Source organism: Podarcis cretensis, assembly GCF_951804945.1.
Source record: "Podarcis cretensis genome assembly, chromosome: 9".
Classification (NCBI taxonomy): Eukaryota; Metazoa; Chordata; class Lepidosauria; order Squamata; family Lacertidae; genus Podarcis; species Podarcis cretensis.
In genome coordinates this window covers 14,206,259-14,227,595 of record NC_137178.1, presented here as the reverse complement: position 1 = coordinate 14,227,595, position 21,337 = coordinate 14,206,259, and the positions used below count along the sequence as shown (strand labels likewise).

The window sequence follows — 21,337 nt, the reverse complement described above, 5'->3', positions numbered from 1 at the left end:
AACCTTGTTTGTAATTATCATTCAGCTATAAAAAAAAATGTGCCTAATCGTGATCTTCTTTTAATGACACAACTGTTGGCAAACTCTGCCATAAAAGATGCTAAAGGTCATTGTCCACGCACTGTCTGCATTCTCATCGTATAATAACTGGTTGTTAAATTAGGTGAGAGGGAAATGCTGACTCCAAAGAACTGCTATTTCTGAACCTTGGACTGTTTTTAAAAAAAACCTACAGGTTTTCTTACAGTGCCTCAGAGTCCACCACCTGTCCAATGAACCCATTGCAGAGTAAAACTGAATACCAGCCTTGTACCCAGCACTGTTTAGGAATCCTAATAAGTAAAATAAATAAATAAATAAATAAATAAATAAATAAATAAATAAATAAATGCATGCAGTTTAAAAATCAGTGGGTAAAATCAGTGCCATTTTGAAAGGTTCATTCCGCCATCTTGATTCAAAATGGCACCCAAATGTAGATGAAAACCTGCTCCTCATCTCCAGAACACCATGCAAAATTTGGTTACGGTGTCTTAAGAGGTTCCCAGATGCACAGAGAACGAACAGGTTTCCAAAATATATAGCAGATTAGCACCGACATGAAGTTGACAGCACCTTTCCCATGCACATGGCTATAATAAACATATTAGCAGTGTTCACTTTCAGATTTTTATGCTTCTAAAATCCCATCCACACTAGTAGGCAGTGCCTGAGGGTATATACTCTGTTTGTGCCATGAGTTGTCCCCTCACCAACCATTATAAGTGCAAGAAACCTGAGGTGTGTGTTGTTGTATTATGTATTATTATTATTATTATTATTGAAATGCAGGTTGTCACCTTCCTATAGTTGCACAACATAGCAGTAAAAAATAATTTGTAACTCTTGAATGATCCTCCTTAAGCTCAAACCCAAAGTGCAATGGTTAATTCAGTAACTGGTTAAGGTTCCTATTAGCTTTTTGGCTTTTAACTATTTGGGAGTGTGCATACCTCCCCCACATCTGTATACACTGAATTATCTACTACTTTTGAGGCAGGCAAGAAGGATGCTTAAATTGGGCGGGATTTATGCTATACTGTATAAATTAAAATAGTGCCTAGATACCTTTATTTGTTTTCAGACTACAGCTCCTACCATCACTCATTGTGCTGAACACGATGGTGAGGAGGGAACCAAAATAAATAAATAACCAAATAAAGATGTGCAACATACAAACACACTTAGGTTTGTTTGTTAATAAAAACCAAATAAATACACACACACACGCGTGCGCACACATATATGTATATTTATGTATATATATGTGTGTGTGTGTATATGTATGTATGTGTGTGTATATATCTAGATATCTAGATATCTAGATATATATATATAGGTATATAGATATATAGATATATATATATAGGTATATATCTGTGTGTGTGATTCCTTATGTTTATTGTTCGTGTGTTAATAAAAGCCAAAGAAAGACACCTGCAATGATTCCTTGTTTCTTGCGTGTATCTTAATAAAAACCAGATAAAGGCTGTGCGTGTGTATACTGATTCCTTATGTACACACACACACATGTCTTTATTTGGTTTCGATCAACAGAGACAAGTACAGATCCCTTTAGATCCCTTTCTCTGTGTGCCAGTGGGCGGCCTCTTTCTCTCTGGGCGCCCGATGTCTCCGCCTCCTCCCTCGTCGGGTCTCCAGGGCCGGGCGCGGCCATTGCTCCTTTCGCAGCCGGTCTCGCTTCCTTCCCCACCGGCCTCTCCCGCCTTCCGCTGCGCGGCTGAACAGGCCCGCTGGGCGCGGATCCGGCCATGGCAGCCGCCGAGAGCACGACGGCCCTCCTCTCGGGCGCCTTCGTGGGCGCGCTCGCTTTCCACCATGTCAACAGCGGCTCCGACACTGTGCGTAAAAAGGTGCCCTTCGCCCCGCGTTGGCGAGTATCCCCCCTCGCCATTACGCATGGAGTGGACGCGGGTGCCTTCGGGTTACCCCGAGGAAGTGCTTTCGCCCCGGCACCTCTTGTCCTTGTTTAATGGGAACTCGGCTGCTTTATGCGTAAACGGGAGCCAGGGTGTGTTGTTGTTGTTGTGTATGTGTTTGTACAGAGGCCAAGTGAGTGCGCATCTCCTGCCGTGGCTGCCCCTTCCCGCACCAAGTTTCATTCCTGGTTACCGTATATGTTTGTATGCATGCGTGTATATATGCACGTGTGCATTTCCCACTTTTAGACAGCGACGGAGCTGCAACGCGCGCAGACCCCCCTCTCCACCACTTACTTTGGGAAGAGTTGCCTCGCGTCTCGTGTGAATCCCAAACCCGAGTGCTTTTTGCGCGCAGCTAGCCCGGTGCCCTGCGTGGGTCTGTAACAACAGAGGGACCGTAACCCTCTATGCGACCCCTCTTAAAAGCACAGCTTAAGTTGAGCTTCCCCTCCTCCCCAGGAAGATTTCACGTCTCCACTGCGGTGGAGTCTCCACTGTGTCTTGGGCGTGCTGGAGATATATGTATTTCAAATTTCCCTCCTCGCAGATCTCCCGGGTCCTAGTCGTAGTCTTGACACTCCATAGCCACTACTCGCTTGACACAAATTGCCTAACCTTGCAAAACAGCTATACAGTAATGGATGTTTCATGGAGAGGTCACCTGAAAGCATCCAGAGTTAGTTTAATGTTAGAATATGCTTCCAAATTTGCTAAAGTTTGGGACTAGTCAGTGGCAAAGGGTGCGATTTGATCTGCTTTTTGAAAGGGGACGACTCAAATACTTCCGTCCAGGCCCAGCCCTTAAATTATGCTGTTTTAAATGAGCATTTTATATTTGACTTCCTTCAGTAATGTTTTCTTTTGAAAATTTTGTTTTGTCCTGCTTTGTTTTGCTAACTTTGCTGCATTAAATATGCATTCTGTAGTTGACCTCCTTTGTAATGTTTTGTTTTGAAATCTAATATTTTAGATTCCTGTTCATCTTGTTACTTTGGATGTATGCATTATATTTTACTTTCTTCAGCAATGTTTTATTCGGGATTGCTTTATTTGATGTTTTAATGTAGGTTGCAAACCGCTTTGAGATTTTTTTATTCAAAATATAAAGTGGTTTAGAAATAATAATAATAATAATAATACTGACTATACAGCTCCTGTTAGTGATGTGTAACTCTGGTGTTTCTTCAATCGCAAAGGAAGGATTCCTCCTTGGGGAGGTGAAATCTGAAGCCAAGGACATCATTACTGACTCTCAGATGGATGGTGCTGAAGTTGTGTATACAATTGGTAAGTCAGCACCCAACTGATGTATTTCCTTTGGGGCGGAATGAACATTATGTGGCACTTGTAAAATATTATTATTAGTTCTTGAGTATACCAGTATATATGAATGCGGTAATGGTGCTGCATTGCTTCTGAGCTGCTGTGAAGTCATTCTGTGGGATTCCATGGTGGCTAGCAGCAGGATGTACCGTATTTTTTGCTCTATAAGACTCACTTTTACCCTCCTAAAAAGTAAGGGGAAATGTGTGTGCGTCTTATGGAGTGAATGCGGGCTGCGCAGCTATCCCAGAAGCCAGAACAGCAAGAGGGATTGCTGCTTTCACTGCGCAGCGATCCCTCTTGCTGTTCTGGCTTCTGAGATTCAGAATTTTTTTCTTCTTGTTTTCCTCCTCCAAAAACTAGGTGTGTCTTGTGGTCTGGTGCGTCTTATAGAGCGAAAAATATGGTATTTTATTCCTCGGCTGGTCCTTTCCCTCCCGCACAAGGAATAGTGTTATCTCTAGGTTTGTCCCATGGCTGTGTAGTTCTTTTATTTCTATGCAGCTTTTCATAATGGTCCCTTGACATTCCTATCTCTTCAGAGCAGCAGAAAGAGAACAAATGTGCTCAAAGGCCTGCCTACTTTGTTTTGCATTTGTTTTTGAGGAAGAAAAATTATATAGATCTTCAAATTTACTGTAGTAGGTTGTGTGTCAGTATACACATGAGAGAAAATACCTATGATGTGTGATTTTAGTGGATATGCCCAGCTGTATATTTCATTTTCAAGACTCTTTAGTCACATGGACTTTTGCTTATCCGCTGTTTGAAGTATATAAATGGAAAGTGGGCAAGCATTTTAGGAATTCTGTATTGTACATCGTTCTTAATTTTTCTGACTTTTAGTTGATTTTAAGTCGCTTTAAGACTTTTTTTGTACAAAGTGACTAGCAGATGTAATAAATATTGAAATTATTTGAGTATCTTGTAAGGTTGTGACTAAACACAGAATTCAGTTATTACTGTCAGCAGACCACATTGTGCAGAGATATGCCTACACAATCATTCAGGGGAAAGTAAGATGTTGTTTCATTTTCAGATATACAAAGTCACATTCCATGCTACCAACCCTTCAGGTAAGTGCTGTACCCTATTTCAGAAAGAAACTTGAATTCTGTTTTATACAAGGGGATGGTAAAACCCTCCCCCTCACATGAAGCACTTCATGCGATGGATTCAATCAGAGCCTTGGATCATGGCAACAGAATATGCATGCCTAAGGAAACTTATTTCGGTGGGGCTTGATCACAGATAAATGTTTGCAGCCTACGTAAGCAAGGGAACCATGTTTAGAGAGTTCTTTCCCCAATACTTTGATACTACAGAGGTTATACACAGTTGTGTGATCTGAATCAGAACATTTGTTTCTCTGGTAATATGGTCTTGGAACTTTTATAAGAAAAAGAACTGTTCCTTTTTCGTTATGGGGTATCCAAGAGCCCGTATAGAGTCCTTATGTCGGTTCTCTATCGATAGGATAAAATAACAGAGGCCAACCAGAGAATTCAGTGGTATCTTGGGTTACAGACGCTTCAGGTTACAGACTCTGCTAACCCAGAAATAGTACCTCGGGTTAAGAACTTTGCTTCAGGATGAGAACAGAAATCGTGCTCCGGTGGTGTGGCAGCAGCAGGAGGCCCCATTAGCTAAAGTGATGCTTCAGGTTAAGAACAGTTTCAGGATAAGAACAGACCTCTGGAACGAATTAAGTTCTTAACCTGAGGTACCACTGTATTGCGAAGCAAAGCATATAGTAAGCCAGATCTTTTATTAGACTGTTACAACAGGGTGCTCACCCCACCCAGGAGGGAGGAGAAACCCAGAACAATGGTGTGCAAGTCCTTATTACTTTTGAAATTCCCACCCTGTAGCTCAAGACCACCCCCTAGTACATCATACATACATCACAGGGGACAGTCTACAGCAGAATCCTGTCTGGCAGAAAACCTGTTGAAGGGTTTATCAGGGGTCAGCAAACTTTTTCAGCAGGAGGCCGGTCCATTGTCCCTCAGACCTTGTGGGGGGCCGGACTATATTTTGAAAAACAAAAAAAATTCCTATGCCCCACAAATAACCCTGAGGTGTGTTTTAAATAAAAGCACACATTCTATTCATGTAGAAACACGCTGATTCCCAGACCGTCTGCGGGCCGGATTTAGAAGGCGATTGGGCCGGATCTGACCCAAGGGCCTTAGTTTGCCTACCCATGGTTTACCTGGACAGCCTGGCCATTCTTTTGTGATGATAAATACTTTATTCCTGAGTCCAGATCACAGGCTCACCCTATTCATACACAAATGTGCCCTTAAGGCAGGATTTGTGAGCACAGAGACAACGGGGAGGCTTTTCCCATTTCCACCCAAACTGCAGAGGAATATTTGAGGTCACTGAAATTAGTCAAAATGGCTTTAAGACTGTTTTCCTGTACTGTTTCAGACACGCGGTTTATATATTTATGTATGTGTTTGCCTGGTACATTTATGAACATTTATTTTATATCTTAGACCTAAGCGTATCTGAGCTGTACTGCTTCAGACTACATGGGAGAATTTGTGTCATATTATTGAATGCTCCTCTATGTAAGAATATTCACTGCACATAGCATATTGGGCAGAAGGCTGGGTTTTACCTGATAACCTAGTTTTCTGTGTTATTGTACAAAGAAGCATTGAGTCATTTGAGTCCTCGCCTGTGGTGGTACACCTCAGACACAGATGAAAACTACGTCTACATTTATTTTTGAAGCTAGTGAAGAGATGTGTCAGCAATCTAATGTGCACTGTAAAAATGTGCAGAAATATGTTTCCAAATAAATTTTAACATCTGCCTTACTAAAGAATACGAATCACTGTTTGCTTGACCCTTTTCTGTACTAGCAATCTGTACTCAGCCAATTAAAAATACCGGTACATGTAATGTTCAAATGATTTGCTTTGAGCTTTCTAAAAATATGGACGCCATTCTGAAAACATTGTTGCTGTTTATCCTCTTGCAGAAATGCATATTTTTATTTATTTATTCAGGGCATTTACTAGTTGCACATCCTCCATAGGAGTTCAGGGCAATGTACAAAAATTTAAAAACAAGGATAAAAAAATATGCAAACACCAATTTTGGCAAACATTCATTGAATACATATTGGTGCTAGTGTCGTCACGCGGCAAAAGCCTGGGTAAATAAATATGCCTTCAATTGATACTGAACAATACATATGGAAAGTCAGTAAACCAAACAAAGTCATTATTATTTCAGGGTAGAAGATGTTACATGATTTTCTCCATGACTTCCTTCTCTTCCAAAGGTCTAAAGGATTTGATTTCTGTATTTTTATTGAAATTATCATTATACCCTGTGTTCATTTGCTGTATGAGCAAATGTGTGAAGCTTAGTAATAAAAACCGATGCAACTCTAGAAATGTCTTTGATTCAGCACCTGTTGCCCTTGGGATTCCTTTTATCTTTTCCAGCTTTTACAACTCGGCAGGAGAATTGAACGAGCCACTGCTGAATAATATATTGTCAAGTTGCAAAAAGGTATTTTGCATTTAGAACTAACCTCTTCACAAAACAGAAATGTGTTCATAGAAATGTATGGATATTATACATTACTACTATATTCTTGTTTAAATGCATGCATAACATCCTACAGACTGGTTCTTATTAGACATGTACAGGCAGGTTTTACTTTTAGGTAAGTCCCAATGAGTTCAGTGGGCTTACTCCAAGTAAGTATAAGTGTGTCTAGTATTGCAGCTTTTGACTGCTAGCTCCACATACTTATTGGCAAAGAAGCTCAATTGAATACAATGGACCATACTTCAGAGCGAACATACAAACAGTTGCTCTGCCAGTGACATGGTTTTTCAACTTTTCACATTATGGGCACATGGTTGTTGTTACCAAAGAGACATTTTAAGTATGGCCTAGTACCTTGGTTGGTGGAAATTCCATTGCCTCTCAGAAGACAAGCTAAGCTGAGTCTTAGGGAACCCAGGTAAAATCACCTTTTAGCACCAGCAATAGGGTGACTCTCAGTCATTATGCAAGAGGTATGAGAACCAGTGAAGGCAGTGAAGGTCGTGTGTGAGTGTCTGGAGGCGGTTGGAGGATGGATGGCGGCTAACAGATTGAGGTTGAAGACAGAAGTACTGTTTTGGGGGGACAGGAGATGGGCGGGTATGGAGGACTCCCAGGTCCTGATTGGGGTAACTGTGCCCCTGAAGGACCAGGGGCGCAGCCTGGGAGTCATTCTGGACTCACAGCTGTCCATGGAGGCGCAGGTCAATTGTGTGTCCAGGGCAGCTGTTTATCAACTCCATCTGGTACGCAGGCTGAGACCCTACCTGCCCGCAGACTGTCTTGCCAGAGTGGTGCATGCTCTAGTTATCTCTCGCATGGACTACTGCAATGTGCTCTATGTGGGACTACCTTTGAAGGTGACCCGGAAACTACAACTAATCCAGAATGCGGCAGCTAGACTGGTGACTGGGAGCGGCCACCGAGACCATATAACACCAGTCTTGAAAGGCCTACACTGGCTCCCAGCACGTTTCCGAGCACAATTCAAAGTGTTGGTGCTGACCTTTAAAGCCCTAAATGGCCTTGGTCCAGTATACCTGAAGGAGCGTCTCCACCCCCATCGTTCTGCCCAGACACTGAGGTCCAGTGCCAAAGGCCTTCTGGCGGTTCCCTCATTGCGAGAAGCCAAGTTACAGGGAACCAGGCAGAGGGCCTTCTCAGTAGTGGTACCCGCCCTGTGGAACGCCCTCCCACCAGATGCCAAAGAGAAGAACAACTACCAACTTTTAGAAGACATCTGAAGGCAGCCCTGCTTAGGGAAGCTTTTAATGTTTAATAGGTTATTGTATTTTAGTGTTTTGTTGGAAGCCGCCCAGAGTGGCTGGGAATACCGAGCCAGATGGGCGGGGTATAAATAAATTATTATTATTATTATTATTATTATTATTATTATTATTATTATTATAAACTATATCTAATTTTCAGATTTCCATTTCTTTTCCAGACTGTGGTGGGCTGGTACAAACTCAGGCGTAATACTGACCAGACAATGACGTTCAGAGAGCGGCTCCTACATAAGCATTTACAGTCACACTTGGCAAATCAGGGCCTTGTTTTTCTGTTACTGACTTTCTGCCCAACGTCTTCAAATTTATCCACTTACAAACTTGAATATGCCTTACATAAACCGCAAGAAGGGTAAGTATATTCGTCACCCTTTAGTGCACTTCTGTAACTCAGTGAAATATAGCTAATCACTTTCTTGGGTTAATCCCTTTTCCTTTGAAATTTGGAGGAAATCTTTCAATGGAAATGATTTCTTTCTGTTGAAATTTCGCTTTCTTACTCTTGATATCATTGACTGCAATCTTGCACATAATTAGACTTGTGATAGCTCTACAGAAATGTGCGGGAGAGACCCAACATCACATTAGCGCAAAAAGGTTGAGAGCTGATGTGCAGGTGATAGCAAACTGTCCCGAAGCATAATACTGTATTTACTCAAATCTAACGTGCATCTTTTTTGGCCAAATCACGTTGCGAAAATTAAGGTGCGCATTAGATTCAATGGCGCATTAGAGTCTAGTTAATACAGTAGTAGCAGTTGCAGTAGGCATTGCACACCATCTTTGTAAGTTTCAAGACAACCACGGGATTAGTTTGTGTCTGAGCAGTGCTCAATCTTAAAATATTAAAAGCATATTTCTCAGCAAGTTTACTCAGAAGTAAGTTGCTCTGAGCTCAGTAGACATTAACTCCCAGGTAAGAATGTATAAGATTTTTTTGTAAGGCTGCAAACCTGGGAGTAAACCCCATTGAACTTAGTGGGACATACAAAGCAATCCTATACAACTCTTCTCAAAAGTAAGTTGTCTTAAGAATTAATAATGGAATGGCACAATTTCGTGCACTCAGTAAACCTACCCATTGTAGTTATATTAAATTCTTCTATTTATCCTTTTCTAAAGTCCTTTTCAGAAAGTTCCTCTTGTTATTGCCAATTTGAGAATGGCAGAAGAGCACGGATACCATACCGCATCTGCTTCTTGTATTTCTTCTGGCTATTGTAGAGCAGTTGCAAAACACAGGTATGAAAAGGATGTTTAAATTTTTTGCATTGCATTTTTGGTGACTCCAAATGATCGCCAGCTAGCAGCATGGGGGGGTGTTTGTGTGTGTATATGTACATATATATATTTTTGGGGGGTGCACACATATATACACACACAAATACATCTTATTCTTTGGCGATCACTCATAGCAAGTAAGATTGTCTTCCATAAACACGGTTTTAACAGTGAGTCCATAAATGACTGTGGAGGCCAGTTCTGGATCCACACATCCCTCCACAGTGGGGACATCGGTCTCCGGGCAAGAGTTGATCACGGTGTGGATTTGCCAAGCGTGTCTCCTCTTAGCACGTTTCTCCCTTGCGTCCTGAGTTTGAGTGTCTTCAAAACCCATGACACCTTTGGTAAAGGCTGTTCTCCAACTGAAGCGCTCACAGGCCTGTGTTTCCCAGTCGTCAGTGTTTATAGTACATTTTTTTAGATTTGCCTTGAGACAGTCTTTAAACCTCTTTTCTTGACCACCAGCATTACGCTTTCCATTTTTAAGTTCATACAAGTGGGAAAATACTACAGTGTGTCTTCATCTCCGCTAATACGAGTGCTTCTGTTCCAGCTATGGCCTCTTCCTGGATATTGCAAATTGGCCCAGTATGCATGTAAAATCAAGCTAAACCATAGCTAAGCCTGAGTGCACAGGTAATCAAAGCAGAAATAGTGGCTGATTTGCTCCTTCAGTCCTCATGCTGCTGTGCTACCTGCAGCAAAGCCATTGTTTGGCATAGTGTTGTATTTAAACCTCAGCCTTGTGGTCTGTCTCCCTCCGACAAACACTGGACAGTAAGCCAAGAACAAACATTGGCTATCGCTTGCAGTTTGTTAAGTGAGACAAACCACAAACCCAGGTTCAGGCAGAAGCAAAGTGCTTGCAATTTCTGCTGCAAGTACTTGTGAGTTTGTGCATTTATGCTTAGTGCCATATGTGAACCAGACCACAATGAAGGCCAAGCAAGCCACTTAATCTTCCTCCTTCAGGTTTCCATTTTTCTCTTTCACCTGACACTCAGCATTCTGGGCCTGCTTGTATCTTATGAGCATGCTCAGTCTTCATTGGACTATTTTGTTTTAAGTGCTTCTCTTTCAGTGGTGTTAAAAAGTTTTGTTTTGTTTTAATTCTGCAAACCAGGATTCTCCCCTCTTGTTTCTCAGTGGTTCAGTTTCACTGTTTGGATAAGTAATTTTTAAAAAGAGGGGTGGATGGTAGGCTTCAGCCTAGAAAGCTGGACTGTCTGGTGTTTACTAAGGAAAACATGTACTTGCATTATTTTAAGAACTCCACTCACTACACTGGAGATCGACTTTTAACTTACTATAAACAAACTTGTCTATAAACAAATATAAACAAACTTGCAATTCCATCAGCAAGCATTGACTCCTAAATGCCCTAGTCCTTGAGATTTCCTGCTTATTCCTATAGGTTTTCATGTCAGCTGTGGTCTAAACCACTGAGCCTCTTGGGCTTGCCGATTTGAAGGTTGGTGGTTCGAATCCCGCGACAGGGTGAGCTCCCGTTGCTCTGTCCCAGCTCCTGCCAACCTAGCAGTTCAAAAGTACACCAGTGCAAGTAGATAAATAGGTTCTGCTGTGGCAGGAAGGTAAACGGTGTTTCCGTGTGCTGCTCTGGTTTGCCAGAAGCAGCTTAGTCGTGCTGGCCACATGACCCAGAAAAACTGTCTGCGGACAAACGCCGGCTCACTTGGCCTGTAAAGTGAGATGAGCATCGCAACCCCAGAATCGTCTGCGACTGGACTTAACTGTCAGGGGTCCTTTACCTTTTTTTAAAGGTTGTGTTCAGTTGTCAATGCCAAAATTTAGAGATTTCAAAAGCCACTTCGCATAAAATGGCAGATGGAAATAGTACATTCTAGATTTTCTTTTTTGTATCAAAAGGTCAGAATTTTTTAATGAAGATGGGTCTCTAAAAGAGGTTCTAAAGACTGCTGAAATGTCTGCCACCTTGCAGGAGGAAATGGAGGTAAGTTACATGCTTTTGGAAAACTTCTCACGCATCTTTTAACCAGTAACACAAAGTTTGAAATAAGTGTTTGGCAACACAATCTATATGAAGAAATGTTGACACAAAATGTCCTGAAGCTGAAAATTAGGGGAAAGTAAACCCCATTAGCTTGTGCACCAGGCAGATATAATATTATTGTGTATCCTAGAAATAACCATAGGTAGGGAAATGAGTGCCATGTGCAGAATCACACTTATTTAGGCTGTATTCCAGAAAAACCTGTTGTTCTGGGGTCACCAGAAAGCTTAATCACACAACTTTTATTCAGGAAGTTAAGTGTTCGGTGACAGCATTATTTAGTCTCCAACAGCACACATAGAGAGTGCCTCAGTTTTATAAGAATAGCTCTGCTGCGTCAGGCCAGTGGCCCATTTAGTCCAGTGTCCTGTTCTCACAGTGGCCAACCTGTGGCCTGTGGGAAACCAGTAAGCAGAACATGAGTGAAAGAGAAACTCTCTCCCTTTCTGTGATTTCCAGCAGTTGGTATTCAGAAGCCTTGCTACTTCCAACTGTGGAGGTAGAGGATAGCCATCATCAGTTAGCTGTTAAACATTTTGATTAAGCTTTTTATGAATTATTTGTATACGGATAAGATGACAATTTATTCCACAAGGTGTCCCATTTTTTCCCTCTCTCCTAGAATATAGGCAGTAAAGTAGCAGATAGTGAAAGATCAGTAGAGAATCTGCTAGCAGAAGTAGATCACCTGAGACAAGAAGTACGAAGGAAAAAAGAACAGATGCAAACTGCAGGTAACTTAAAACACCTAACTTTCTGTTCCGTGTCATTAAATTGACAGGGTACGTAATCTTCCAGAGCTGAAATAGGAACCCTCATTCCCCTTTAGTGAAAGCTCCACAGAAATGTAGGAAACAGAAGAGTAAGAGTTACAGGTTCCTACTTCAATACCTGTCCTGGGATCTTAAATTCAATCTCTTGGTTCTGATTCTAAAACAGCGGTGCGCTTATGAATTATCACTGGATTCCCTTTACCTTTGGCATCTTCAGTTTACTTGTCAGCCTTTGCTCCTGTAAAAAGAGCTTACACACTTAATCAGGCACTGCTCAGAATTCTACAATAGGAATCAAGAGCATAGACCAGGAATAGGCTACGCAGTACCCTATGGCTGTTATTGGACTTCAGCTTTCACCACCCTGACCCCTGGCCATGCTGGCAGGGGTCAGTAATGGTTAGGAATACAACAGCCAATTGGATGACACCAGGCTGGCTACCTCTGATGTAGCTATAGATAGATAAACGGCCTCGGCCCAGTATACCTGAAGGAGCATCTCCACCCCAATCATTCTGCCCAGACGCTGAGGTCTAGCACCAAGGGCCTTCTGAGAGTTCCCTCATTGCGAGAAGCAAAGCTACAGGGAACCAGGCAGAGGGCCTTCTCGGTAGTGGCACCCACCCTGTGGAACACCTTCACATCAAATGTCGAAGAGATAAACTACCTGACATTTAGAATACTTCTGAAGGCAGCCCTGTTCAGGGAAGTTTTTAATGTGTGACATTTTAATGTATTTTTAATTATTGTTGGAAGCTGCCCAGAGTGGCTGGGGAAACCCAGCCAGATGGGCGTGGTACAATTAATAAATTATTATTTTTATTGATACTTGTCTAGAAATGACCCTGATGTTTCAAAAGCCATGTTAAGCAAATAGTTCAGATATTTAGAATGTATGAGCTGCTATTTCACATATGCTATGGTTGGATGTTTTATTAAGCTGTAGTTTCGCACAATATGAAAAGGCTTCAGCAAGTCTCAGGCCCCATGCTTTTCCCTTTCCTTAACCACAGTTTGTGACGTCATCGAATTCAAGGAACCTGAGGCTTGCCAAAGTCTTAGGACTGCTCATTAAATACTGTATTTTTTGCACCATAACACTCACTTTTTTTCCTCCTATAAAGTAAGGGGAAATGTCTGTGTGTGTTATGGAGGGAATGCCTACGGGTCGCGGGGGTGATCTGCTGCAGTCGTGAGCAGAGGATCCATGGTTCCCCTTCCTTCCCTCCTCCGTGGCTCGCTTTGAAACAGCAAAGCGGGAGAAGAGCCGCTGAGTGGGGAGGAGAGAGGGACAGAGAGCCTGCTTCTTTAAAGGAGCAAAGCGGGAGAGGAGAGGAGCCGCTTACACAAGTGTAAGCAGCTCCTGTCTGGTTGGTTCCTTTAAAGCAAGCAGGCTCTCTGTCCCTCTCTCCTCCCCACTCAGCTAGCTAAATAGCAGCAAAGTTTTTCAGCTCGCTAAGCCGGGGATGAGCGGGGAGGAGGGAGAAAAGCAGAGCCTGCTTGCTTTAAAGGAGCAATGCGGGAGAGGAGAGGAGCCTTCTCCCCTTATACCCCTCTTCTTCATTATTAGCAGTATCCTTCTCCACCCACCCCATGCATGCTCCTTGTCCCTTGAGTGCTTTTCCTTCCCTCCCCACTTAAAACGTGGTTACAAAGGATCCTCAGGATTTTTGCATTGGGCTACTCCAAACTGTCAGATCACATGTCTGTGGCCACAGCATGAACCACAAAAATCATACATCCACTGTTTCGTTTAGAATATTTTTTTTCTTGTTTTCCTCCTCTAAAAACTTACGTGTGTGTTATGGTCGGGTGCGTGTTATAGAGCGAAAAATACGGTAGTTACCAGTCAAGCAGCTGCTGTTCTTGTAGGCTGCTGTAGCTGTTATATCAAAAGAAAATACCCTCTGTCTGTTTCAGAAGTTACCCAAACAAAGAAAAGTCACCCAGATGAATCAAAAGAAAATATCTTCCTCTGTCAAGCTTTGCAAAACTTTTTCCCAAATTCTGGACTGCAGTCAAGCAGTGTTACTTTAAAAGGAAGACAGATTTCTAAGCATTGCTGCAACATTGACCACAACACAAAAATAATGGACTGGCTGACCTTAATGTTCAAAGAAAATAGTTGCCCTGAAGCTGAGACAAGGCAGGTAATTAAGCGAAAGGCTACTGTAACTACAAGTGGACCAAAGCCTTTCAAAAGGCTACGATCTTTCAAACTTCGTCGAAATCTATTTCGGGAGGACCAAAAGAACAGTGACCAAGAAACAAACATTGCAACCAGTGACACCGAACCTGATGAGGATGTTACAAAAGAGCCTGAAGAACGCAGAGTGTCTCCAAGTTTTTAATCCCTTTCAGTACAGATAAAGGATTTCTTTCCCCCCAGAAATTGTTTCCTATATAACTCTCCATTTATTTATGGTCTCGGGGGGGGGGGGGGGAAGAGTCTTGTTTATGAAAACTCGCCCATCAAAAATTAAACCAGCATTAATCCCCACAATTTGGGGGGAAAACAAAATAGTCTAGTTTCTTCCTCAGTAGATTTTGTATTCCTTATTTTCCACAGGGATTATCCCTGGTGGAAGACTTCAGCATAAGATGTACTGTACTGATAGTACCATGTTTGTTTTCTCCAAGGCAACAATATTTCTTGGCTTTTATCCAGTTGTCCCTCTTAGATCCAGTGGAGGCTTCTCTTGAGGGAAAGGAGAGGTGATTTTCACTAGTTCCTCCCCTCTTCAGGTTCTCATGCTGCCTCCCATGTAATTCCAAAGGGTCCACCAACCCTCTGGAGCAGAAAGGGGTTGTGCACAGGTCTGCAGAGGAAAGCAAGGGGAAATCTCCTCCACTGGATCAGAGTCTTCTGTCAGCAGTAGGATACAAAATGGTTATAACCCATTAAGTAACATGCTGTGCTTGAAAGCGAAGCAGCTGAATTGAAGGCTAAACATGGTTTCATGTCAGCCTACAGAGAAATGGCCAAGACCTTAATACAAATATTCATAATACTGCCTTTGATTGTGTTCCACTACCCCATTTTCCACACGGAGCAATATAGTACATAGTAATATAGCACACAGATGTGCCTAGCCTACACCTACCTAGGAGTAAGCCCTATTAGACATAGATACTTGCTTCCAAGTAGGTATTTTTATTGTTAGACATGACAGCATGTGTTTTCTTCTTTATAAAGTTTTTATTTCATTTTATGACAGCATGTTTTCCATCTTGCATACAAAATGACAGCCATTTGAAGAATGACATGATTATTAGCACAGAGGAGAAGCATTCTGCCATTCACATGGCAATCCTTTGTACTCTCTATACAGCAGAATTAACAGGATCGTATCTGATGTGTTAGTGGTTTGCTTATTAAGGATGTACCAGGAATGACTACAAATCAGTTACAAAATCAGTTTTATTAAGTACAGTTAACATAATTCATTCTGGGTATTTGATACTACATACTTTAGGGTCGCTGAGGAATGTTGGGTCCTTATATGTAACCGACATAAATCCTGCAACATAATAAATTCAGAAGCTTTAGAAACAAAGCAATTTGCAAAACATCTAAGTACCCCCATATTTTAAAAAGATGCTCACCCAGTTGTCGGGCTCTTTTAATATTTTTTGCAACCTCTTGCTGTTTCTTCATACATAAGCCTGTAAAATAAAAAAATCCTAAAAAGCCACTTCATTTGAAAACATCAAAAGATCAATTCCTTTATCAATGCAGATTAAACCTATAAGGGGCTTTTAAAAATATATGCACTCAAGACTGGTCTCAATTTAAGTTTTAGAAACCAAATTCAATATAATTCAGAATGATGCACAGGTCAAAGGTGGCTAGCTATTTAAATAGCCTTAAAATTAATAAGTAGTGAAAAGCATTTACCTTGAATATAATACTGCTAAATCTTTCACATACCTGTTATATGCCTTCCAAAAATGTGACCAGAATATGGTGAAATAAACTGTGATAAAAGCTGTTGAAGGAGGAAAAAAATTAACAAATATTAAACAACATTTTGATTTCTTCTTCTTTTTTAAATATGTGTAGCAAATCTCCACAGTTCACTTAAACATACCAATCATGCAATATTTAAAGAAAATTAAGTACTGAAATTTCACAAGCAGAAAACAATTTAAAATGTAGTTTCTGTTTTGTATGGCCAGTCAGTCTGCAAAGTGGAAATCCAAAGGAAGACCAGAGGATTGATAGGATAAACCAAAGTAGAGGCCCCATGCACTTAAGGCTGGGTGAGGCTTAACACTGTACCACAGGTATAGAAACTATTTTGTATGCAAGAGAAGAAGCACATGAGCCCACAAGATAATCCTGATATAGCCGTGGTTAAGAGATCCAGCATTATTATATACTTTATTCCAAATGCAATCCTGTTTCTATGCTTGCTTTACTTGGCTTTACACCTCCTACTCTTGGTTATTAGGTGTAGAATTATTGTACTTACAAGGTGACACCCTATCAACCACATGTGCTGGGCAAGCACAGTATTCTGCATTCCTGCAATTCTCCTGCCTCCGCACCTTTAAGTCATAATAACCATGGGGATTTGGCATATGTCCAAGGCATACTTTGGATTACCAACATGCAACTGATCTTGTTATATTTTCCTTGCACGTATTCCTGAGTATATTCTAAAAGAGTGAATTTTAATTTTACATATTTAGTGCCAGTGGCATTCACTCCTAGGTGAACGGAGCCAAATGAAAGGAACAGAAATGTTGCAAAAGGACCGCCCTGAAGCAGTATTCTTGTAACACGTAGGAGTGTATAGAAGTGAACTAGCATGATCTCCTCTGATAAGTATAGGCCGGATTTTGCTCAGCCTTCTTTAGTACACCTTGACAACAAACACAAATACAGAGGAATTTACCTGTACATTTTTGTAGTCAACAGCTACCCCACACAAGACACACTTCTTAGGGGGTTCCTTATAGGGATTGTCCATTGGCACAGGCTGAAACAGAAATAGTTTTAGCAGAAGTGTATTTCTACTTTATTTTAGTACTGACTGCTTCAGTCAGCCTTTCTCAACCTGTAGGTCCCCAGATGTTGAACTACAACTCCCATCACCCCTAGCTAGAAAGGACAGAGCTCAGGGATGATGGGAGTTGTAGTCCAACAACATCTGGGGACCCACAGGTTGAGAACTGCTGCCTTAAGTGCTGGAGCAGACATGATTCTATCATACAGGACAAGTGTCTTGCAACATGTTACACAAAAATCAGCCCTAGGTTGGACTCTAGCATAGATATATGGTACCTGTCTATTTGGTTGACCCACCAAATGGGGCTTCTAGTTAGAACTGTTTTATAGAATAGACTAAAAAAAGCAAAAGGCTGCTTCTTGGTGGTTTTTTAACTTATCTTAAAATTGCCACATAGTTCTTATATTAAACTTTAAATGTAAGAACAGAATCCATCATTGACCAATCTTCTTGATTGTCTCCCCTTGTATATATGTACAGTGGTGCCCCGCAAGACGAATGCCTCGCAAGACGGAAAACCCGCTAGACGAAAGGGTTTTCCGTTTCGGAGGTGCTTCGCAAAACAAATTTCCTATGGGCTTGCTTCGCAAGACGAAAATATCTTGCGAGTTCCTGCGGGTTTTTTTTCCTTTTCCCCCTTTTTCTAAGCCACTAAGCCGCTTATCAGCTGATCCGCTAAGCCGCTTATCAGCTGATCCGCTAAGCCGCTTATCAGCTGATCCGCTAAGCCGCTAATAGCGCTAATCAGCTAAGCTGTCAAAGGGCTTGCTTCGCAAGACGAAAAAACCGCAAGATGAAGAGACTCGCGGAACGGATTCTTTTCGTCTTGCGAGGCACCACTGTACTCAGCCCATAAAATGTTGCTACATCTCAATCCCTTGTGTACCATCCTAGTACAGGAAAGGCGGGGTAGAAATTTTAACCATATTTCTGGCACTTTGGTTTACAAGCATTGGCTAGTGTAATTTCTACCAGGCTGTGGTCAAACATTTAATATCAGGCAAGCACCTTCACAGTATTCTTTTTTGGTGCCTACTGAAAACATTCATATTTGGACAAGCCTACCCAGATGTTTAGAAAGTTTGCGTGAGTTTTCATTTGTTTTAATCTATTATATTGTGGTTTTAACCTTCTGTATGTTTTTAATTATGGTTGTAGTTTTTTATTGTTTCTTCCTTTTTGTAAAACACTTTGAGGGTTTTTTTCTACAATTAAGCAGCATATAATTTTTTATGAAATAAATGAATAAATAAAATAGGCTGAGAGGCAGTGATTGGCCTAAGATCATTTGGGGAGATTCCTAAGAAGGACCTTGCTGGATCAGACCAAGAGACCTTCTAGGCCAGCAGCCTGTTGTCAACCTGATGCCTAAGCCACTTGCAGAACCTGAGCGAGACAGCAGTCTCCCCACCTGTCAATCCCAGAGACAAGCATTCAGAGGCATACTGCCTCCAACAGGGGAGGCAGAACATAGCCGTTGTGGCTAGCTACCACTGACAGCCTTAGCCATTCTTCCTTGGTAATTTTGGCACCATTTTCCAACTTGACACAAAGTTTCTTTTAATTATTTGCCAAACAAGTTCTGTATTTGATGCCTCACAGTTTTCAGAGTAAATAAATGGAGATTGTTGTAAACACTGTAATTTTGAAACAGTCATTTTTACTTCAGGTACCTTTCAACAAAGTGTCTTCTGTGTTTACAGTCTATAGTTGATAATGAGCCTTAAATAAAGTAGAAATACCTGATGTATGTTCAGTATATATACTGACTCCTGTGCAGTTTCACAGCAAAAAAAAAAAGTGCAGTTGGAACACTATTTTCTTTAATAATGATGATGATAATAATAATAATAATAATAATAATAATAATACCTTTGTTGTCGTTGTACAACCTGTGTAAACCACTATCATCCTATATTTTGAGTTTGAAAACTTTCACAAATTTGTAGGCTGATTAGAATGTTAATTGTAACACACATTTCTTACCATATCTGCATTACTGGACAACTGTTCACTATATGAACTACACTCCCGTCTCCATGATGCAACTGAAAAAGACATATGTAACACAGCACACTCACAACATGTTTTTAAGTATTCACAAGAAATTTAAAGCTAGCAGTGGCAGCAAAGAATTAATGTTAAAGCACCCAAAGCCCATCTCTCCTTTTTAATACTTTTGTGGAGACTTATCATAACCCAATAGATATGCATTGATATACCATCAATGGTCCCCCACCCCTGATGTTAGCACAGGTTTTGTGTTTATATTTAACATACCTAGTGACCATACATGAGAAAGAGTCCCATGCAAGCAGCTGTATGGAAATCCATGCAGAGGAATGAGCAGGCTGGCAGAGGAGGGACAGATCATTCTCTTTCACCCCCTTAGTTTCATGCTAGCCTTAAGAGGAAGCAAATTCCCTTCCTCTACAGCAAGCACAGAAGCCAAGTGGGCTGGAGGAGGTACAATGTAGTGTTCCTACTGAATTCAGTGAGCCCAGGTAGATGGCATTAGAGTTGCAGCCTAAGAAGCTGCATTTCCATGTTTGCTGCAGAGAAGAGGGTTCCCCTCCTCTGTGGCCAGCAAATGTGAAAACAACAATAATGCAAACTAATAGTTTCTATTGGTTTATTTACAAGGCTGCATTAGAAGGAACCACGCAAAGAATACATGGTCTGTAAAAACAATTATAAAGCTAGTATATGATCTTCAATGTCATTCAGCAAGCAGTACTATACTGTTGATTTCAACTAATTCAGAAAGAGAGTGCACACAGGCTAAGGAAAGCTCCCAATCACCAGCTTTGGCATTCCACGACATACAGTTGGATGCAAAGGTGATCAAACGGGGGAAATCCCTCAGAGTAGATTTTCTAAGTAATTGCATTCACTGCTAAAATGGGTGTGTAACAATGCACACTAAGTAAAAAAAAAAGATGGAAAGAGCCCAGCATGCAGTGCATAGGGCATAGCCTTTGCAGATGGTACATTTCCAAAATATAAGTTAAAAAACAAATAAAATAAAACCTACATACACCAACAGTGTTTTATGTTGCGTAGGCTCCAATGATGTAATTAATGGGCCCTGCCTGCTAGCCTGCTCCCTAAAATATCACTGGTTTGCTCACTTCTATATATAGGATGCCTACATTCTGCATGGGGACTTGGGTGGTGCTGTGGGTTAAACCACAGAGCCTAGGGGAAGGTCGGCGGTTTGAATCCCCAAGACGGGGTGAGCTCTCGTCGTTCGGTCCCTGCTCCTGCCAACCTAGCAGTTTGAAAGCACGTCAAAGTGCAAGTAGATAAATAGGTACCGCTCCGGCGGGAAGGTAAACGGCGTTTCCGTGCGCTGCTCTGGTTTGCCAGAAGCGGCTTAGTCATGCTGGCCACATGACCCGGAAGCTGTACGCCGGCTCCCTCGGCCAATAATGCGAGATGAGCGCCGCAACCCCAGAGTCGGCCACGACTGGACCTAATGGTCAGGGGTCCCTTTACCTTTACCTTACATTCTGCATGGACTGGTTGCAAGGCAACATGTCCAAATGGTTTTAGATACTTATTAGGTCCATAAATTACCATATAACATATATTCAACACAAAAAACAGTGACAATTTGTTGTTGACAAAGGACAGCTGACTATATAAAGGGCCCCATTACCTTCAGCAGCTGAGGGCCTCATCAAACCTAAATCCGGCCCTGAGGCAGACTACGCCTTAGCGAAAGAAGCAAACTCCCTCCCTGGGGCCTTCCGTCTCTTACCTGCACCAGAGGAAACAGCGCCCTTCCTTGCGCCAGCGAAGAGGCAGAAAACTCTCCCTGAGTCCTTGGCTGCCATCGCCAAGGCAGCCATGTTTTCCGCCTTCCAAGCTTCCGCTGCGGAAAACGCACAGAGCAGCACCTAAATCCTTCCCTCTCGGTACATTTCCTGTCCCGTAATACGTTTTAGGCCTCGCGCATGCGCCGCGCCGGGAAGAAGCCGCAAGGGCGCACAGTTCGAACTGTCAACAAAACACGGAGTCCAATCGCCGCACGGCGTTAGCTCCTTGCCCCTCCCCTCTC

General features: G+C 41.8%; 2 protein-coding genes and 1 long non-coding RNA gene across 5 annotated transcripts; 2 read left to right on the top strand and 1 right to left on the bottom strand.

Annotated features, from left to right (window-relative positions):
• Positions 1-1,683: 1,683 nt before the first annotated feature.
• On the top strand, positions 1,684-14,651 carry ABRAXAS1 (abraxas 1, BRCA1 A complex subunit). 3 transcript variants are annotated; one of them, XM_079991008.1, is made up of 9 exons: positions 1,684-1,901; positions 3,179-3,269; positions 4,345-4,381; positions 6,773-6,839; positions 8,329-8,522; positions 9,293-9,412; positions 11,342-11,426; positions 12,109-12,220; positions 14,180-14,651. In XM_079991008.1, exons 1-9 carry the CDS (start codon positions 1,812-1,814, stop codon positions 14,608-14,610), a joined length of 1,227 nt encoding a protein of 408 aa, XP_079847134.1. In that variant the 5' UTR covers positions 1,684-1,811; the 3' UTR covers positions 14,611-14,651. The 3 variants fall into 3 exon arrangements, with proteins under 3 accessions (XP_079847134.1, XP_079847133.1, XP_079847135.1); XM_079991007.1 differs by having other exon boundaries at positions 1,684-1,913; XM_079991009.1 differs by having other exon boundaries at positions 1,705-1,901; positions 3,183-3,269.
• Positions 14,652-15,662: 1,011 nt separating this feature from the next.
• MRPS18C (mitochondrial ribosomal protein S18C) lies at positions 15,663-21,194 on the bottom strand. Its single transcript, XM_079991257.1, has 6 exons — positions 21,038-21,194; positions 19,261-19,322; positions 17,161-17,244; positions 16,191-16,248; positions 15,866-15,925; positions 15,663-15,780 (listed from the first exon to the last, which is right to left on the bottom strand). The coding sequence occupies exons 1-6, from the start codon at positions 21,126-21,128 to the stop codon at positions 15,704-15,706; spliced, it is 432 nt and encodes a 143-aa protein (XP_079847383.1). The 5' UTR covers positions 21,129-21,194; the 3' UTR covers positions 15,663-15,703.
• On the top strand, positions 17,251-18,917 carry LOC307224420. The gene is made up of 2 exons (XR_013842494.1): positions 17,251-17,740; positions 18,108-18,917. It is a non-coding gene; the product is annotated as an uncharacterized lncRNA (long non-coding RNA).
• Positions 21,195-21,337: the final 143 nt, after the last annotated feature.